Here is a 21080-nt window from a genome sequence, read left to right as displayed (position 1 = left end):
CCCAATTGCCTCACTTTAAACAAAAAAACAATAAAAGAGTAAATGCTTTAAATTTTGTTTCTAAAGGCAAGGAAATGTGTAAATATTAAATTGTTGGCTCCTGGAGCAGAAGCTGTCTTTTGCCTCTTTGTATCCTCAGCCTTGCACACATAGTACCTAATAAATTGTATTTATTGACCAATTAAACATATTAGAGAGATTTTCATTTAAAAGAGAATCATATTAATACTTAAGGGTTTTAACCTTTTTTTAATCTGGAAAATATACCTATAATAAGGATGCTTGCTAGATTAATTATACTGTTAGTACAGTGACTAATAACTAATCAAGATTTAATTAAATCTATTATAATACAGTAAAATATTTTGCCCTCTTCAGTTGCAGATTCTTCATCCTGTCCTGGAAAGCAAAACATTCAGCTTCCCAAGACCAGCTCAGCACCACCCACAGTCTCATCAGGGAATGTTCCTGCCAGGACACAGCCTCCTGCAGAGCAGGCAACTGAGCCTGTGGCCTCAGGGGCACGGCCTCCAGAACTCTTACTACAGGAAGGTATTGGAGAAAATGAATAGACAAGTGCAAATCTCGGAGCAAATTGTCTCCTTTTTTTTTATCTTAAAAAATTAATTGTTTTATCACCAAAATTGTCCCCAGTATTTCTTTCCCAGAGAACTCTCCTATATAAAGTATTTTATATGACAGAAGGGGGGGGAGGGGGAACCTACCTTATCAACACATCGAAGAAGTCTTAACAGTATTAGATCTTCTACCTCTGCAGAATCAGACTCATCATCTTTATGCTTAAGTACAGAGAAACCAAAATTTCCTTATCTGTCTGAGATTCTTTAAAACCCAAGATAGTTAAGGAAATCACTGATTACTTCTATGCAAGTTTTTTTTTTAATCATTATTCATGTGTGAAATGATGCCTACTAGGGAGATAACATTGTGAATAATCTTTTTTCTATTTTTTTTTCCAAGTCCAAAGTTGTCATTCCACAAATTGACTGACATTTACATAGGCTTTGTGTTTTGGTACCCGCATTTTTTCAGGAATATAGCAACTAATTGCACAATACTTTTAACCAAAAATTGCTGCACTTTACCCTTTTCTTTGACAGATTTTCCATCTATTTTCTGGCCAGCTAAAATTCCAGAATCATTAAGGATTTAGGCCAATGGACTATTTTTCATTTTGACTGTTGTTTTTTATAATTGTCAGTATAGATGTGGCAGATTTTCTATTTGGTAACAATTGCCAAGCTTCAAAATGACTGCTTGCCTTTATCAAAAAGCTCTATACTCTCAATTAGGGCATCAATAATCTTGTGACTAAACTTACTACTCTCCATCTCTTTGAGGGTTTGTTGTTGTTGTCTTTATTTTATGGTCAGCAAAAGCATTTCTTTTTTGTTTGTTTGTTTGGGGGGTGGTTTTTGGCTAGGCAGTGAGGGTTAAGTGACTTGCCCAAGGTCACACAGCTAGTAAATGTCAGGTGTCTGAGACCAGATTTGAACTCAGGTCCTCCTGAATCCAGGGCTGGTGCTTTATCCACTGTGCCACCTAGCTGCCCCAAGCATTTCTTTATTCCATTTTACAGATAAGTCACTTAGGTAACAGCTTGTCTAGTGTTACCTAGTAAGTCACTTGATATTCTGGGACTTATAATTCTATTCATTAGTTTCTACCTCCTGTGATTAAGCACAGTGTCATAAGTCTTATTCCTCATGGACAGTTACAAGTTAGAATATTTTGAAGCAGTGCTTAAATGATAATTTTAACTGATATTTCCTGCCATATCTCTGTATATCTTTGAAACTCTCTATATTCTTACCTGATCTCAACTTTATAGTATAAATGCCTCTGTTCATTCATGCACGTCCTCCCTCCTCACAGAATTCCTGCTTTCCTTCAGGCTCAGATCAGGTGCCCCCTATACTCAGAGCATTCTCTGATTTTCCATGTACTATTCGTGTTGTATTTCTCTCCCACACTGGTAGAGTGTTAGCTTCTTGACAGAAGACAGGTTTTATTGGTGTTTGTATCCCTAGGGCCTTGCATATATTAGGTGCTTAATAAATGTTTGTTGAATTGACTTTCTCTTACACCCCCCACTATTTTTCTTCCTATTGTAAGTAAGAAGGAATTTTGAAAGAGAGAAGGAACCTTAAAAGCTCTGACAAACTTCTCTGACTTCACTTGATTAATCTACTTGTATCAGTTATTCATTCCCCCCCCCCAAAAAAAAAGGGTTATATTTAAGGCCTTTAGATTTCTACTTATCCTGTTTCCTTTGCTCACATAAAGACTTTGCCTAGAATATAGTTGAAGCTGCTTGGTTTCACAAAGCTAGCCAGTTTTTCTGACATTACAGTCCTAATTTATCAAGATTTGCCCTATTAACAGAAATCCTAATTAATTTTTTTTTGTAGGACATTTTGCCTTAGATTTAGTTGTACTTTAGGGCCCAACAGTTTTTGGGTTGGTTTGTTCGTTTGGGTTTTTTTAGCAGGGCAATGAGGGTTAAGTGACTTGCCCAGGGTCACACAGCTAGTAACTGTCAAGTGTCTGAGGTCAGATTTGAACTCTGATCCTCCTGAATCCAGGGCCAGTGCTCTATCCATTGTGCCACCTAGCTGCCCCCACGGGCTCAACAGTTTTTACTGTACTAGAGGGTGTCCAAGAGAAATCTCTGAACAACAAAGGAAAGACACCAACTCAGAAGTCAACTTTGAACTCTTGGTTTAAAAAAAAACAAACCCTTTCTGACCAGTCTTTCCTACATGCCATATACATTAAATGCCAACCTAAAAGTACTAGGGTCTATAATATGCATTGGTTTATTGAAGTAATTAATAATCTCCCTGTGAAATTCTTAAAATGTTACATATTCTTATATCTTTAATAATTCCATGAAATTAAAATAGTCTGCCTGGAAGAACAAAAGTGCATTAGGAAGGAGTCAGAGCCTCCTTTTTAGTCATAAGAAGGAAAGGAAAACTTTCGCTCTACCTTTTGATTTCCAAAGCATTCCATAGACAAGAGGCTTATGCCTCTGTTTATGGAAGGGAAAACAGAGTGTACTCTCCTAAAATGCACTAAATTGACAACCACATTATTATCTAATATAATAGAGTAAGGTAAGATCTAAAACATGCCATTTACTTGCCCTTGAGTTCCTTGATTTGATATTTTCAATCATTAATAAATACAGATAAATATACATTCTATACTTTTGAGGAAAGAGACTCTAGGCTATGTTTTCTGTACTCCATGATACTTTTTATTCCCTCCTTATTTCATCAATGTACCAGTAGGTGTTTGAATATGTGATTTTAATACCATTTTTTTGAGTTTACTTGGGGAAAACAGACATGGTTCTCTACACATGTGAAGAGTGCCAGGAGTTAAATAACAGTTTTTGTTTATAACCAGTCATGTTGGGGAGTAGTTTCCACCAATTTTGCCTTACTAATGAATGTTTTGCAGTATTTTAACTTAAAACAATACTTACTCAGCTTTAGTCTATAATGATTTAGTTCCCTGATTGTCAGTGGGAAAAGAGACATGTTACATGTGAATTGAGTATTTTAAATTCCTAGAAAAACTACTTTATCATTTTTAAAGTCTTTATTTTAGTATTTTTTACCAGTGGTGATTTTTTGGGAGCGGGGTGGGGGGAGGCAGTTGGGGTTAAGTGACTTGCCCAGGGTCACACAGCTAGTAAGTGTCAAGTGTCTGAGACCAGATTTGAACTCAGGTCCTCTGCCCCTGGTGATTTATTATTAAGGTTTCTTGAGATTCTTTTCACCAACAAAAGAAATTGTACATATATTTCAGCTGTCTTTATATTTTACAAGATTTTTGGCTATACTGGGGACAATCCCTAAATCTACCTTACTTTCTATTCATTACTTCTCCAATCTTAAATTTCCTCCATGGTCAAGTAGATGATCTACTTTGTGAAACTATCTATGGCTACTTTTCCAGCCTGGTTTGGCTTCCCTTTACAACCCAGCACATGCCAAAGCTACCACCTAATGTGTTTAGGGAAGGTTAACTCATTTTAATGTTGGCTTGAGCAAATTTATTTATTAAGTTGACTGAAAAATGGTATCCTGTAGAGCATTCCAGTGTCAAATATAAATACTTTTTGGATTATCTACATCACTGCTTCTGCTTGATTAGCAAGGTAAATTGCTAAATATAAATATAAATAAATATAAGGTACACCTTAAAGGGATATACTGAAATTTATGTATCAGTTGTACTACAAAGAAAAATCCACAGAATTAAAACAGGTTCCAGATTGATTTTTTGCATTACAAAAGGATTCCTCTGATGAATTAAATGTTAATTTACAAAAATCTGATTGCCCTAGAACTTTCTTTGGAATGAGTCTATTACATAAGTTTATATAATATGTAGTACAATTGCTTTAGTTCTTTTCTTTTTTTAAAGTTCTCATGTATTTCCTTTGATATCATATCCAAATCTCTGTACTCTAGTGACAGTGGTAGAGTTCTTCATACACACTTAGGTATTGTCTAGTGGTGCTAGCTATCTTTTTTTTCTAAAGACTATTGGATAATAATGGGACGGTTTATAAAGGAGCAGGGTATATACAGTTCTGCTATGAGAAATAATTAGCTTCCTCTTCCAAGACTAACTCCAGTTAAGAAAAATTACTTGTGTTTTGCTTTTAAATAATCTAATTCAGAATATAGGATAAGTCACCAAACAAAGTTACATAGGTTTTCTGGGACTGTGACACCTGTCTTTGCCAGTGGTAGGCTTGAATTGAGCCTAGGACTACCAGCAGCCTATTCAGAAATGGAAAATACTACATTTCTCTTGATTCTGTCATGTTCATTAACTTATGATAACAAAACAAATGTACTTCAACTTATTATTTTCCCTATTTGAAAATTATTGCTTATATGTAAGTGATGTTACACATTCACATCTATTTTTACTATTTAAAGTGCATGTTTCCTGATATTTGGAGAAAATACTGTTTCTTTTTGTCTAGAAACTCCTGATCTAGAATAAAATGCCTTCATATCTCTTTTTCTATGAATATTTTGTGTTAACCTACAAACTACATGCTTAGTCATGATGTTTTTATTGTATTTAATGTAATGTATAATTTATGTTTAAGTATGCATTTAGTTGGACTTTTAGAAAATCAGGCCAGTTTGAATCAGGTTTGTTGAGAAGCCAAGTATACATTTTTATTGCCTTAATTTCATTTATATTATAAGGGGTTTTTTCCCTTTCCAATCAAAATGGTTATCATCTTTACATTAACATTTAAATGTTTCAAGAAGCATATTACTATGCTTAATTAATTATTATTTATTAATATTATTATATTAGTATTATTAATTAATATGCTTATATTTTTGTATGGCATCTTGAGACTCACTGGGTAAGACAATTTTTTTTAAATCATCTTACATTTAGCTTTTGCCCCATCATAGATAATTATTTCTTACAAATGGAAAGGTATATGATTTTGGAAGTGACTACTGTTCCCAAAAACTAAAAATATGTTCATTTCAAGAAATTTGGGAAACATCCAAATGCCAGTATATAAGCTGGGATCATTGTTCCTACAGTTTAATACTTCAAGGCAGACTTATCACATTTTTCTTCATATTATTTCTTCTTTAGATATTTGGTGGTTCTTCTTGAAATTTAAAATTTCAGATTTTCCCTTCTAAGAACAGTTTGGGTTAGCATACTGAATGATTGAAAAAATGTATCCTAATTTTACCTGATTAATGAAACAGAAAAAGAGTAACCACTTTTCAGCCTAGTTGCCTTATAATCGTCATTCATTGTATTTTCCTGCAAAATTTTCCTTGTGGTGGATTTCATAGGGAATTAATTTTCATCTTTCACTTTCCCAACCCCAAGTACAGGCAGAGTAGCTTGAAATGTTTGTGCATGTGTTATGCCTTCAGTTTCTTCCCCTTTTGGTTTAAGCACCTACTATGTGTAGACCATTGTTCCAGGTGCTAGAATTTATTTTATTCCTTCTGTATCTCTTCCCTTTCAATTGTAATTTCCCTCTTCTCCCCATCCCCTTCCTCCATTACAGAAACTGGGTTGCCACCAAGACAACATATTAGGGAAATGGGGCTAAGTGCTTTACAAGCTGAGTTAGAATCAATCCATTCCCATTATTTTACAGTTCAAAAATGAGGAAGACCTTGACTTGTCCATGGTCACAGAAGTAGCAAAGCTAGAATTTGAAGCTAAGTTCTCTTCCTCCAAATCTATGTTCTTTCTGTTGTACCATGCTCCCTACATGCAAAAAGTTTACGGTCTAAAAAGAAATAAATCAAGGGTACTCACTGATGAAGATTTATAGACATCAAGGAAGAATGGTTCCTTCTGTGAAATATGTATTGGGTAGTACTGTGTACTTTTATGTACTGTTGATGCTTAACCAAATTGGTCCATGTAAAAGCTGCTTCTCCTAAACCGCTTATCACAGATAACCTAACACATTTGGTTATGCGCATGTCGAGTTGTCCTTTGGAATGCCAGAATTCTTTCTCACTTTAAAATGCAATGACATGATTTATTTCTCATCTTTCCTGTCGGTCTGACTCTTGTGTTTGTGCTTTCCACTTCACAGGCATGCAGTATGGTGGATGTGTTAATAATCAAGCTAGCTCTGCACCGACTCCCTCATCAACTTCAGATGATGGGGAAGAGGAGGAGGAGGATGAGGAAGCAGGTCTGCTTTAGCTTTACACCAGTTCTTGAACTTTCCCTGTGCTAGTTTTCTTTTTATTTCCACCACATTGGATCTTAGGTTCTGTTTAAAATCTGGAAAATTAGTGTTTCAGGATTTGGTACCATGAAGTACATAGTTGAAAATACAATTTAGCTTGGGTGGAAGAGGTTGTGATACCTGAAATGACCTCTTTTTTTCCATTTCATTAACTTGACAACTACTCTCATTTGTAGATGATCGTGTAAGCCTTCCATGTTGAGAGAAGGGATTCTGTTTCAGTTTGCATTTCCTTCCATCTTGAGCAAAAAAAGGTTTTTATTGGCTATGAAGTGTTTGGTTGATTATTGCTCTAGCACATTTGTATAATACTTTATGGTATCTATGTTGCTTGATTCTTCAAGGTTCTATTCAAATGTTGGGTTTGATTTATCCTAATGATATAGGAAGAGGAGGAAATTACTTTCTTGAGGTCACCTGCCCATCTTAATAGGTGCCTACCAAACCCACATACTACTGTTACTTGCATGCTTCAGACCAGTATATAACCAGCTCATGTATTACTGGTTAAAAGAATATATACATGTGGTTTTCTGTTCAACTGTCCTTAATATCATTCTTTCTGCCCTTACTTGGTAGAATCCTGCAAAAGATTGATAAGTTCTATTAAAGGGCTGTTTCTCACTGGTTTAAGATTGGGCCAGTAGTATCTATAGCTGTTCTATTGGACCATTAGTCTTCCTTCCACCATATTCTCACCCAGTGAAATTTGCTTTGTCAGAAACCTTGCAACCCGTGGCATCCTATCCCCTTCCTATTTAAATTACATGGTATTTTTTTCACCTTTTAAAAAAAGATGAGTATTTGATGGGGAGGGCAGGGGATTGATTCCACTTTTACTATAAATATAAAAATGGTTTTTTGCAGATTTTATCTAATGTGTTTATTTTCCAGAATCTTAGTTATATCTCACCTTTTCTCATCATGATCTTTCTGTCATTGTATTTCATTTTGGATGGTATTCTTTGGTCTGTTACATGTTGTTAGTTTGCCAGCAAATAGGACTTGTTGAAAACTTCACTTGCTCGGTTTAATAAAAGATTTGAGAGAATATTATGATAGTTGAGGCTTCTTCATTGTCACCCTTTACTTGAGCTAGATTTTTTTCTTGTGTCTTTAGTGGTTAGTATGTCACATTTATATTGTCACTTCTTTTAACAGTTTAGTTTAAATGTTTTTGGTGAAGTTAAAAGGAGGATAAGACTCCCTTTGCTAAGAAGAATATGTAAATAAAATCATCAAAGGTCCCAAAGTATTGAAAGAATCTATTTCCTTCATTTGTATAATGCATGTGTGCTGAATTTTTTGCAAAAGTGCTTCTATTATTGTTGTTGTTTTGGTTTTTTTTCCCCCAGGGCAATGGGAGTTAAGTGACTTGCCCAGGGTCATACAGCTAGTAAGTGTCAAGTGTCTGAGGCCGGATTTGAACTCAGGTCCTCCTGAATCCAGGGCTGGTGCTCTATCCACTGTGCCACCTAGCCGCCCTCTGTTGGTTTTTATTTTGCAAAATTTAATCTCTGCAGTGAGATAAGCTGGTTTTTTTTGTTTTCTATACCAAGGTTCTCCAAAATTGTTAAATTATATGATCACTAAGATCAACTGTAACTTAGTGGCCACAGGTAGGCTTTTTGTGGGCATAGATTGTCTCTTGTTTGCCTTTGTGTCCCCAGAACCTGGAGCACAATAGGCATTTTAAAGCTAACGTAAGATCTGTAAGCATGGCCAACTTTGTGCTCGAGGATCCAAGTGACAAGAAGGTGCAAGGAGGAATGCCATATTACACTTCAAATAGGAGTTAAATTGTAGTGTGGTTAAACTGTGTGACTTTTTAGGAATTATTTCATTATCTAATGGATGTTTTAGATGACTCAGGTAACCATTAAGTCATAGGATCCTAAATGGAGAAGCGTCTCAGTCCACGTAGTCTAGTTCCCTCCTTTTACAGATGAGGAAACTGAGGCCCATTTAGGTGATGTGGCTTGCTTATGATCATACAAGCCATAGGAAGCAGCATACCCAGGATGTAAACACAGATTTTCTGATGTTGAACCCAGCACTCTTTCCACTGAACTACATTGCCTTCCAGTTTGTAAAATGAAGTAGTATTTGCACATGAAGTATTATGTTTGATTGTCATGACATTAGATTGCTGTCATTTAAATTATGGACTGTAGGATTTGGTTCTTGTAATGAAGATGTCCACCTTTATGTTTGTTTGTTTTGCCCTTTTAGAAAAGAATAAGATAACAAGACAAGGCAACAAGCATTTATTAAGCTCTACTATGTGCTGTGCATTATACTAAGTACTCTTGGAGGGAATAATTTTTTTTTAATATAATGAATAAGAGTTGCTTGTAAGGATTTTATTTTTGCTATTATCATTGTTATAATATGGGGGAAATTGTCACATCTTCCATTTACTAGTCTGGGAGATAAATTATTGAGGCTTTGAAAAGCCAGGGTATTATTATTCCATGTCATCACTCTCCATGCAATACTCCCATTTTGCCAGTTAAAAAGCCCAAGCCTGGGCCAGATGGTAAACCTGTTTATCGTTTTGTGCAAGATTTTAGAGCGATTAATAATTATATTATTCCTAGACATTCTATAGTTGCAAACCCAGCTACGATAATTTCATCAATTCCCTATGAATCTACATGTTTCACAGTGGTAGACCTCTGCTCTGCCTTTTTCTCCATACCAGTACATGAGGACTTCCAATATTTATTTGCTTTTACCTGGAAAAATAGACAGTGGACCTGGACTAGACTCCCACAGGGATTTGTAGACAGTCCCACATTATTTAAAGTGGCCTTGGGTTTTGGTGAGTTTTATACAGAATATAGACTAAGCCTAGACTTAAGACAATTTGTATTGTATTTCTACTTTCCTATCCTTCTAATCAACATCACCTTGTGACTACCATACAATAAAAGGGAAAGGTTAAGTAGGGGAGATTTATGATCTAATATCCAATTTTAATCTCACACTTGGAAAGAGAGATGTTCCTTGAATAATAGGACCCTGTATTTTCTTACGCAGTAAAGATGCACTCAATGTTCATTGAATAGATCATGTTTTAACCCCATCTGTTTTGCTAATGAAGCTTTTGGAGTATTTTGTAATAGTGAAAACTAATTTTTAATTATAAAAAATAAGACCTTGAGATTTTAAAATCCTAATTAGGGAGGTAAGCATCAATCAGCTCATACCTAAATAAAGTAAAAAATGTCAAACACTTGAGACCATATGCCTAACAAATGAAAATAATGACTGTATAAGTTTTTCATTAAATAATGTTGGATTCATCAATTTATATCTGAGTTTCCAGTAAAAACCTATCTTGCACATGCTATTTTTTAGACTTTTCTTTCAAATGACTACACAAGTAACATTAGGAAATGCAACACTTCCAAGAGCAAAGAGCTTTTTAAAGTTTATCCATGAACTACTTCCCCTTAAAATTCACTGGAATCTGACAAATCTCAACATATTCAAAAGCTAGGACTTCAAATTGAGCTAAATCTGCCATATGATTGCTGATTAGAAGATTGAGAATGTTCAGAATGTCTGGGGTTTTGTTGTATCTTACCAAAATACACAGCTTAATTGCCCTCGAGAATGAAGACAGTTACCTAACAGTGTGCAAATCTGAAACAAGGGTCACCTTGTCAAAAACTTCTTTGATGGTTAGAATGAAGCATTTAATTGCTTTTTTCTTCTTTCTCCCTACTTATTCCTGGCTGAGTTCATTTTTACTCATTTTCCCCCCTTATTCCATCTGCAAAATATTTTAAGTGTTACTGATCTCACGGCACAATAACTTGACAGTGATGTTTCTGCATTTTTACAGTGAGGTAAAGCTGTTGGAGTGGGAAAGGCCAGGATGCTGATTTAACAGCCATTTATTGGTAAATGTCTTGCTTTAGATACTCAATAGTTGATCCTAACATTGACTGTGGAGTGAAGGGTGCCAGTAGCACTTTCATCAGCTGGTGAAGAGGAGGGAAGAAGAGAGCTCATAGCATTATTACAAAGGATCACATATTTTATCCTTTTAATACTTTCACAAAGTAGCACCATAACATTAAGGCATTTTGACTAAGAACTCTACTGCTGCCAGGTTTCTTAGAATGTAGAATTTTTTTTTAACCTCTTTACATCTTTTTGTTTATTGTGAACTATAACTGTTCTAGGCAATAAAAAAAGAGAGCATCGGGGGAAATAATTTATAAATTTAGATATCAGGTCAGCTATTTAAAACTCCTTTAGATTGTAATAAGCTGGGGCAGCTAGGTGGTGCGGTGGATAAAGCATCGACCCTGGATTCAGGAGGACCTGAATTCAAATACAGCCTCAGACACTTGACACTTACTAGTTGTGTGACCTGGGCAAGTCACTTAACCCTCATTGCCCTGTCCCCCTCCCCCCCCCCAAAAAAAAAAGGACATTAGATTGAAATAAGCTTGTTATACTTGGTTTGGCTTTTTTAAATGCCTTTCTAATGAACAACATAGTCATACTGTCTGGAAGGAAGGAAGGAGAACATTTTTCTAGAACCGTGTAACAATAACAAAAGCAATCAGTCAACAAGTGTTCCCTGTTTTCTTTGTTCTAGGCAGTGTTAAGTCCTGGGGGTACAAAAAAAAACAAAACAAAACCCCACAACAGTAACAGTCCTTTATCTGAAGGTAGCCTGAAACTTGAACATTTCAATGAAGTCATTGGCTATAGCTTGTTTTGTTCTCTGTCTCTTTGACTTGGGGGGGGGGGAGCCAGTTGGGGTTAAGTGACTTGCCCAGGGTCACACAGCTAGTAAGTGTTAAGTGTCTGAGGCCAGATTTAAACTCACGTCCTCTTGACTCCAGGGCCAGTGCTCTATTCATTGTGCCACCTAGCTGCCCCTCTTTGACTTATTTTTCCACTTGACAACTGAAAATTCTACTAGGAGAAATAAAAGTCTAGTAAATTTATGTCTTTACATTAGATTGAATTGAGGGAGAGGGGAGAGTGTATTTCACTGAAGTCCTGATTTGTCATCCTTAACATAATTATTTTAACTGTAGCAACTCGGACCATCAACTAAGTTATCAAGAAGGGGATTACCCAAATTGATAAAATTACAGATCCATAAGTATGTATATACAGACATAAATATATCTATTTAAATGTATATAGATATTTTTAAAGGGCAGCCAAGTGGTCTACTAGATAGAACATTGGGCCTGGAATCAGAAAGACCTGACTTCAAATATGACCTCAGACGCTAGCTGTGTGACCCTGGACAAGGTGCTCAGCCCTGTTTGCCTCAGTTTCCTCATCTGTCAAATGAGCTGGAGAAGGAAATGGTAAACTGTGCTATTATCCTTATCAAGAAAACCTCAAATGGGGTCATGAAGTCAGACATGACTGAAATGACCAAACAGCAAAAAATATTCAAAATGTGAGGGCCTCTTTTAAGAAAAATCTCAACATTTTTACTTTTCTCATTTTAAAAATTATGCTAAATTGTATTAATATGATTTAATAAAATTATCTTGTGCCAGGGACAGCTGTCAGAGACAGACTTTTTATGTTTCATGGTATGTTACTATCTGCTCCAAGTTGTTAGAGCGTAAGTTTAAACCAGACTTGAGCAAATATAAATCCTCCAGATTACCAGAGCTGACAGAAATCTTCTGTTGTTCTGACTCTTTTTGTTCAATGCATTCATTCCTATTTATGTTAATGTCTGTTTTACCTACCTTCTTCCAGACTATTGCTCTAGCTGCTGTTCTTTTAAGCATTTAGCTTAATTTAAATTTTAATTTAACATTTAGCATCATAAAATTGAAAATGAGAAATAGAAATTTAAAAAGAAACAAAAGAAGAGGTGAAAAGAGAGTGAATATTAAGATAAATGCCCAGTATACAGTGGTCACTGTTCCTGTTATTTCAGTTGAGTAATCTTATACAGTTATCCCCTTCCACAGTGAGACTTCCTCCATTATGGTTTCAGTATATTATGGGTCAGCATAAGAAATTAAATAGGAATTTGGGGGGCATTTTGCAGAAGCTGTAGACATGAAGGGCCAGCAGACAATGCATAATTTATGACTAGATACTTAACCCAAATTTTACAATAAATTATTGTAAACACCTCATAAAAGAAAAAGATCAGATTTCTCTGTTAACAAAGAGAGGGCCAAAACATCCTACTTGGAGAGGATTTTCTAGATCACCCTTAACCCCTATGTGATGTGGAAAGTGGATTGAAAAGAGAAGAAGCAGGAAAACAAGTTGAAAGGCAGTTGTGGTTCTGGTGAAAAGTAATGAGGGCCTAAACCAAGGTCATGGGATGTCATAGAAGTCGTGGCAACAGAGAAAAGAGTACATAGGCATTTTCAGAAATTCATTTCGAGATAGAACATAGAATCTGACCTCTATGGCAATTAAGGGAAAAAAGTCTTTGTACTCCGGGATGTAAGGGATTCGATCAACGCTGTATATTGTCAAATTACTGATTTAATTTATATGCAGAGTACATCATGAGAAATGCCAGGCTGTATGAATCAAAATCCAGAATTGGTTGCCAGGAGAAATAAGTCTCAAACATACAGAAGATACCACTCTGATGGCAGAAAGTGAAGAAGAATTAAGAATAAGAAGCTTCTTCATGAGGGTGAAAGAGGAGAGTATAAAAGCTGGCTTGAAGTTTAACATTTAAAAAAAAAAAACTAAGATCCTGGCAACTGGTCCCATCACTTCCTGGCAAATAGAGGGAGAAAAAATGGAAGCAGTGTCAGAGTTTACATTCTTGGAGCAAATGCAGCCATGAAATTAAAAGACAATAATAGCTCCTTGGAAGGAAAATAATGGCAAATCTGGATAGCACACTAAAAAACAGAGACATCACTTTGCCAACTAAGGTCCAATATAGTCAAAACTATTGTCTTTCCAGTAACAACATGTGGCTGTGACAGTTGGACTGTAAGAAAACCTGAATGCTCCAGAATTGACACTTGGGAATTGTACGGAGGAAGACTTGAGAGTCCCTTGGACTGCAAGGAGGTCAGATCAGTCAATACTTAAATTGATTCATACTATTCACTGGAAGGCCAGATACTAAAGCTGCAGCTTAAATATGTTGGCCACATAATGAGAAGATGGAACTCATAGGAAAAGACCCTGATGTTTAGAAAGATTAAAGGCAAAAGGAAAAGGGGACAGCAGAGGTTGAGATGGATAGATAGTGTCATGGAAACAATGAACATGAACTTGGACAGACTTTGAAAGATAGTGAAGGATAGAAGGTCCATGGGAACACAGAGTTGGAAATGAATAAACAAATGAACAATAAAGACAATTCTACCACAGGAAAAGAAAAAGACAATCATATTTTCTATAATCAATTTTTTAATAAAATACTAATTTGAAACATTTTTAATTTGGCTGAGACCTAAGATATTTGTGAATTAATCTTTTCATTTTTCATAATAGTACTAAATTTACTTTTTCTAAGATGAGTTTTTCTAGTAGGATCATTTAACCAATTTATTTGATTGGGTGGGAAAGTGCAATGGGGGTTAAGTGACTTGCCCAGGGTCACACAGCTAGTAAGTGTCAAGTGTCTGAGATGAGATTTGAACTCAGGTCCTCCTGAGTGCTTTATCCACTATGCCACCTACCTGCCCCCTATCAGATTGTTTTAAAGAATCCAGTAAGTTTGTACTGACAGCTATTTAAAAATTTTTTACATTTCTTTCTGTGATCTTGGAATTTTTCAATTCCTTTGACGCAAAAAAAGCTTTTGAAAAACAGATACGTTTTCTTCCAAGATAGAAGATTGGTAAAAGATTAGAACAAAATTCTAAATCTCAGTAGGCAAATTTTTTTACTAAAATAAGAGAATACATAGACTTTGTGTAGATTATGCCTAGCTGTATTAGTGTGCCACATCCCTTAATTGTCTCAAATGTCCTCTTTTCCCCTTCTATAATTTTGTTTCTGTTCCTTGGAGAATTTTGAAGTCAACATGAGAAAGTTCAGCTTTATCAATATTTATATCACCTTCACTAGAATCACCCCCACTTCTTTATCATATCTTTACTACTTAGCCACCTGCCATTTTGGCTTCTTCCTTCACCCTTTTAACTTTTTTTTTTTCATTATCAAGCATTTATTTTCCCTCTCTCTCCTTCCCCCCCCCCAAAAAAAAAGAAAAACAAAACTCATAACATGTATAGTCAAGCAAAACAAATTCTCATATTGGCTATATCCAAAAATATGTCCAATGCCTTTTCCAAAAGGTGTGGTATTTTCTTCATCATTGGACCCGATCTTAAGTCTTTCAGAATTGTTCATTTCTTCAGTGTTCTTGTTAAAATAATAGAATTCTGTATTCGTACAAGTCTACGGGTTTTGCTAAAACCATTTCTTTAATCATTTCAGCATAATAATATTTCATTTACTTTCACCATCTTACCCTCTATACTAAGATAAAGTCAAAATGGTAATTTAGAAATAAGGGGTGATATAAGCAAATTAGGGGAGCATTGAATAGTTTATCATCAGATCTATGGAGAAGGGAAGAATTTATGACCAAACAAGATGTTGAGAACATTACGGGGTGTAGAATGGATCATTTTGATTATATTAAATGTAAAAGCTTTTGTATCCACAAAACCAGGATTAGCAGGGGGGAGGGGTTTTATGGGGAGTTGCTCTGAAAAGGCCTCATTTCTTAAATATGTAGAAAAATAAGTCACATTTATAAGAATGAGTCATCCCCCAATTGATAAATGGTCAAAGCATATGAACAGGCAGTTTTTGGAAGAAGAAATCAAAGCTATGTATAGTCTTGTGAAAAAATGCTCTATCACTAATCATTAGAGAAATGCAAATTAAAACAACTCTGAGGTACTATCTCCCACCTATCAGATTGGCTAATATGACAGAAAGGAAAACAACAAATATTGGAGGAGATACAGGAAAATTGGGACCCTAATGCACCATTGGTGGAATTGTGAACTGATCCAACCATTTGGAAAGAGCAATTTGGAACTATGCTCAAAAGACCATCAGACTGTCATACCCTTTGATTTAGCAATACCATTACTAAGTCTGTACCCCAAAGAGATCAAAGAAAAAGGAAAAGGTCCTATGTGTACAAAAATATCTATAGCAGCTCTTTTTGTGATGGCAAAGAATTGAAAATTGAAGAGATGCCCATCACTTGGGGAATGGCTGAACAAATTGTGGTAAATGTGTGTGATAGAATACTATTGTGCTCTAAGAAATGATGAGCAGAATGTTTCAGAAAAATCTGGGAAGACTCAGATGAACTGAGCAAAACTAGGAGATCATTGTACACAGTAACAGCAATATTGTAATGATGATCAACTGCAAATGAATCAGCTATTCTTGTCAATCAAATGATTCAAGACAGTTCCAAGGGACTTATGACAAAAAATGCTATCCACCTCCAACAATAGAACTGGAAGAGGTCTGAACACAAATCAGTGTATTTATTTTTTACCTTTATTTTTCTTGTTTTTTCTTTTCTTTTTGGGTCCATGATTCCCTAAAGTAAAAGAGGCCCAATTGGGTGGAGTAATATCTCTAACCTTGCAAGAAAATAAGAGGGGAAGGGGATAAAGAGAGAGGGGCAAAAGAAGGAAGGGCAGATTGGGGGAGGGGACAGACAGAAGCAAATCCCTTTTGAAGAGGGATAGGATGAAAGAAGATGGATTATAGAATAAATATCTTGAGGAAGGGAATAGGATGGAAGGGAAACAGTTAACAAAAGTAATCATGAAAAGAAAAAAGGGGGGAAATTATACAAAAAATATTTATAGCAACTCTTTGTGGTGGCTAAGAATTGAGAATCAAGGGAATGTCCATCAATTGAGGAATGAGGGAAGAAGCTGTGCTATATGATTGTGGTGGAATGGTCTTGTGCTATAGGAAATGACAAACAGGATGATCCCAGAAAAACCTGGAAAGACTCACGAACTGATGTATGGTGAAGTGAGCAGAGCTGGGAGGACATTGTGTATAGTGACAGCAGTATTATTCAATGAGCACTTGTGAGTGACTTAACTACTCAGCAATGCAATGATCCAAGACAATCTCAAGGGACTAGTGACGAAGCTTACTATCCACCCCCATAGAAAGAAGTGATAAAAAGTGCACTTGTGGATTGTGCATATATAACCTGGTTGCTGTCTTGTGGAGGGGGGAGGAAAGGGAGGGAGGGAAGGAGGGAGGGAGAAAAATTTGGAACTCTAAATCTTGTGAAAATGAATGTTGAAAACTACCCTTACATGTAACTGGAAAAAATAAATGTTTGTTGCAAAAAAAAAAAAAAAAAGTAAAAGAGGCCATCGTGCTTCCCTTCAGTCTCCATTGATTTCAATAGTGCAGTCTCATATAACTGCTCCATATAAGTCACCAGCTTGCCTTTTAAAAATATTTATTTTTCTATACTTTTTATCTTTTATATTTAGGTTCTTAGTTAGAAACCCATAAATATAAGAATCACAAAGGCAAAACTAGTGACTTTGATAGTTTAATGTTACTACATGAAGTAATTTTGCCTTGAGGCATGCATCAATATATTTTGTCTTTATTCGTATCTAAAATGTTTTGATTTTTTAATTTAAATATTTTATATTTGTAAGGAGCTCAATATGTTTTATAGGCATTGACACCATTACAGTAAGGATTAATTTTCATCTTTTTAGCTCAGTACGTATAATTAATTATTTAATTAGTAGGTTAATTCTAACTAATTAAATGGTTCTATTAATTGTTTAACCAAGGATTCACTCAACATATTAGGATAATTAATGTGAAGTAAATGTTTTCCTCTAGTTCACCAACTAGCACCCAGAAGAGTTGGTTCATAAATAGTTATCTCTAGAGATAGTTTTCTTATCTCCTAATTTGTCACACTATCAAACTTATTGAAACTCATACAGCACATGTGAAGTGTTTTATAGAAGAGGATGGGGATGGAATACTGAGGCCAAGAAAGTTGTTAGTAACAGTAGTTATTCCATAGCTGTGGTGTCTAGCCCAATGTTCTAAATATAGAATAAGTTTTTTCATTAGCACTAGAATTATAGAACAAAAATATAATTTTTTATTTAATACTTTATTTTTTCCCCAATTACATGAGAAACAATTTTTAACATTCGTTTTTTAAAAATTTCTGAGTTCCAAATTTTCTCTTCTTCCTACCTTTCCTCTCCCCTCCCCCCACATTGAGAAGGTAAGCAATTTGATTTAGGTTATACATGTGCAATCATGAAAAACATATTTCCAACAAACATAATTTTAAATGAACTTAAAATTCAGGGGTGGAACAACCCTTATGGAACAGTTGTGTCGTGGAGCAAGGATAGTATCTGTTTGTGGGGTTTATGTTCAGAGAGGATATTTTGTGTGCTTGACCTACCACCATATCCCATTCCTAAATCTCTAAGTTAACTTTACTAATAAAAATGTACTATTTATATCGACCCACATAATGCTACCTTATGTTGGCACCGAACCTACACTTGGTATATTGTTTTTCTGTATGCTTGCTCATAATATCTTCCAGAATCTTGTGAGGTAAATAGAACAAGGAGTATATCTCCACTTTACAGATGAAGAAACTGCTTCACACAGGTAGATAGCAAGAGAACCAGGAAGAATGAAAGTTACATCTCATCTTTATAGAAATAAAAGAACCTTGTTGTTATGACCTCTTACCTCATCCTTGTAGGGACACATTTAATGGCTGTGCATTAATTTGAATGGAACTTTTGTTACATTTGGTTCCTTCTTTAAAACTTGTTCTTTTGTTCTTTGGCTGCTTATATATCAGCTTTATGTCTTCTCTTCTGCTCTAAATGGCTGTGTCCACATACCTATTTTATTTCCATTTTATCCCCATCCCATGCATTTCTTTTTAACTGGAATCCATGTTAGCTCAAACTGTCTTTAACCATTAGTCTTTTTAATGATTTCTCAAGGCAGGACTCTTACTCTAGTCTATGAAAAAGATCTTTATCAAGTGCCAAGAACCTTCTATAAATATCTGCAGTTTTTACTAATGTTGTTTTCTCTTCTTCCTAGCCATTGACAGCTCCTCTACAACCAGCAGTGCTTCTCCTGTGCCCAACAGCTTTGATGTCCTAGAAGGTGGGAGCTATCCAGGTGACACAATGGGTGTGTTGGCTTAATGACTCTTATAAAAAAAAATCATGAACTTCCAGGAAAGACATTGTATTAGAATAAAGCACAGGTTTACCTGTTGACCCTTTGCCTGATGTTTTTGTTTTTTTACTGCCAGTGAGCTTAAATGGTTTTTACAGTTTGTTTTTTGTTGTTGTTGGTTTTTTTTAATTTATTTTAGTGAGGCAATTGGGGTTAAGTGACTTGCCCAGGGTCACACACCTAGTAAGTGTTAAGTGTCTGAAGCCAGATTTGAACTCGGGTACTCCTGACTCCAGGGCCGGTGCTCTATCCACTGCGCCACCTAGCTGCCCCAGTTTTTACAGTTTTTAAATACAATAAAACTTTATTAAAAGTATAAAAATCATTCTTAGCTCTTAGGCTATACAGAAACAGGCAGCAGCTTTAGATTGCCAACCCCTGGAATAATGCATTTTCATTTTAAGCATCACATACCTAGTATTAGTAAGAGCTCTAAAGCAATTTCATCATATTATTTACTTTGGAAAAGAAGATGTGGTGCTAATTCCTCTTTTTTTTTTTTTTTCTCAATTACATGTAAAGATATTTTTTGAGTTCCAAATTTTTCTCACACTTTCCCTTCCCTCCCCCCTCCCAAAGCCAGCAAAGAATTTGATATATCTGTCATGTTAAACATATTTCCGCATTAATCAGAACAAGAGGGGAAAAAAACGCAAGAAAGAATAAACAAGAACAATAACAAAGAAGCAACAACAAAAGTGAAAATAGTATGCTTCAGTCTGCATTCAGACTCCATAGTTCTTTTTCTGAATGTGGAGAGCATTTTCCATCATAAATCTTTTGGCATTGTCTTGGATCATTGTATTGCTGAGAAGAGTTAAGTTGATCATCACAAAATGTTTTTGATACTGTGTACAATGTTCTCTTGATTCTGCTCATTTCACTCAGCATCAATTCATGTAAGTCCAGGTTTTTTTGAAATCCATCTGCTTATCATTTCTTAGAGCACAGGAGTATTCCGTTATATTCTTATACCACAACTTGTTTAGCCATTCCCCAATTGATGGGCATTAACTCAATTTCCAGTTCTTTACTACCATAAAAAGAGCAGCTATAAATATTTTTGTACATGTGGGTCCTTTTCCCTTTTTTATGATCTCTTTGGGATATAGATCTAGTAGTGGTATTGCTGGGTCAAAGGGTATGCCTGGTTCCAAATTGCTCTCCAGAATGGTTGGATCGGTTCACAGCTCCACCAACAGTGCATTAGTGTTTAAATTTTAATTTCTTTTTTTAAGTTGATAATTTTACCCCTCCACAAGATAATTTTTAAAAACAAATATCATAATAATCCCTTTCCCTCTTTCCTTTTTCCTTGGCCCTTGTTTTTCCTCAAAATCTTACCTAATATAAAGAAATTCAGTTCTTGATCCTTTCTCTCTTCAACCTCTTCACATAGGATATCATGCACCTCATGCTTTCACTCCATGGTTTATGCCTGGGTTAACACAATCTTGGAGATGGGTTTTGAATCCATGAAATTTAACCAGACCTTCTATTCAGACTGATCAGTGGAACAATGTCTTTTTGTTTTTGTTTTTTTAAAGGACAAAAACAGGCATATTTCCTGTAAAAATTGTCCCATATTGGAGCAGCTAGGTGGTGCAGTAGATAAAGCACTGGCCCTGGATTTAGAAGGACCTGAGTTCAAATTCGACCTCAGACACTTGACACGTACTAGTGTGACCCTGGGCAAGTCACTTAACCCTCACTGCCCCACAAAAACAAAAACAAAATTTTCCCTTACCACAGAAGAGTGAGGTGACTGCATCATCTGAGAACCAAATAGCTAATATATTTGTATTTGCTTATTTTGGGCTAATGTCATTTTAAGGTTGGAACACCAGAGGGTACCAAAAGTACAAGAAAAGTTACAGATGCTCATCTCTTAGTATTATGGGAAACAATAGGTAAAGTTGAGCCAGTAAGCTTTTTTTTTTTTTTAACTCAAATTTTTATTGAGATACTTAAAAGGATGTATCATGGTAGAAACTCTTTATTGACAAAGATTGTCTTCTTTTGTATA

At 35.4% G+C, this 21080-nt stretch overlaps 1 protein-coding gene across 4 annotated transcripts in view; it reads left to right on the top strand.

Moving 5' to 3' along the window:
- SEC24B (SEC24 homolog B, COPII coat complex component) overlaps positions 1-21080 on the top strand; it is a 99015-nt gene that overhangs the window by 41213 nt on the left and 36722 nt on the right. For 2 of the 4 annotated variants that reach the window (XM_043970329.1, XM_043970326.1), the window contains exons 3-5: positions 379-552; positions 6650-6751; positions 18914-19006. In XM_043970329.1, coding sequence (XP_043826264.1) covers positions 379-552; positions 6650-6751; positions 18914-19006 — 369 coding nt within the window. The remainder of the gene's footprint in view (positions 1-378; positions 553-6649; positions 6752-18913; positions 19007-21080) is intronic. The other 2 variants (XM_043970328.1, XM_043970327.1) reach the window with 2 other exon arrangements.

Source organism: Dromiciops gliroides, chromosome 6, assembly GCF_019393635.1.
Source record: "Dromiciops gliroides isolate mDroGli1 chromosome 6, mDroGli1.pri, whole genome shotgun sequence".
Lineage (NCBI taxonomy): Eukaryota > Metazoa > Chordata > Mammalia > Microbiotheria > Microbiotheriidae > Dromiciops > Dromiciops gliroides.
This window is presented reverse-complemented; position numbering and strand designations above follow the sequence as displayed.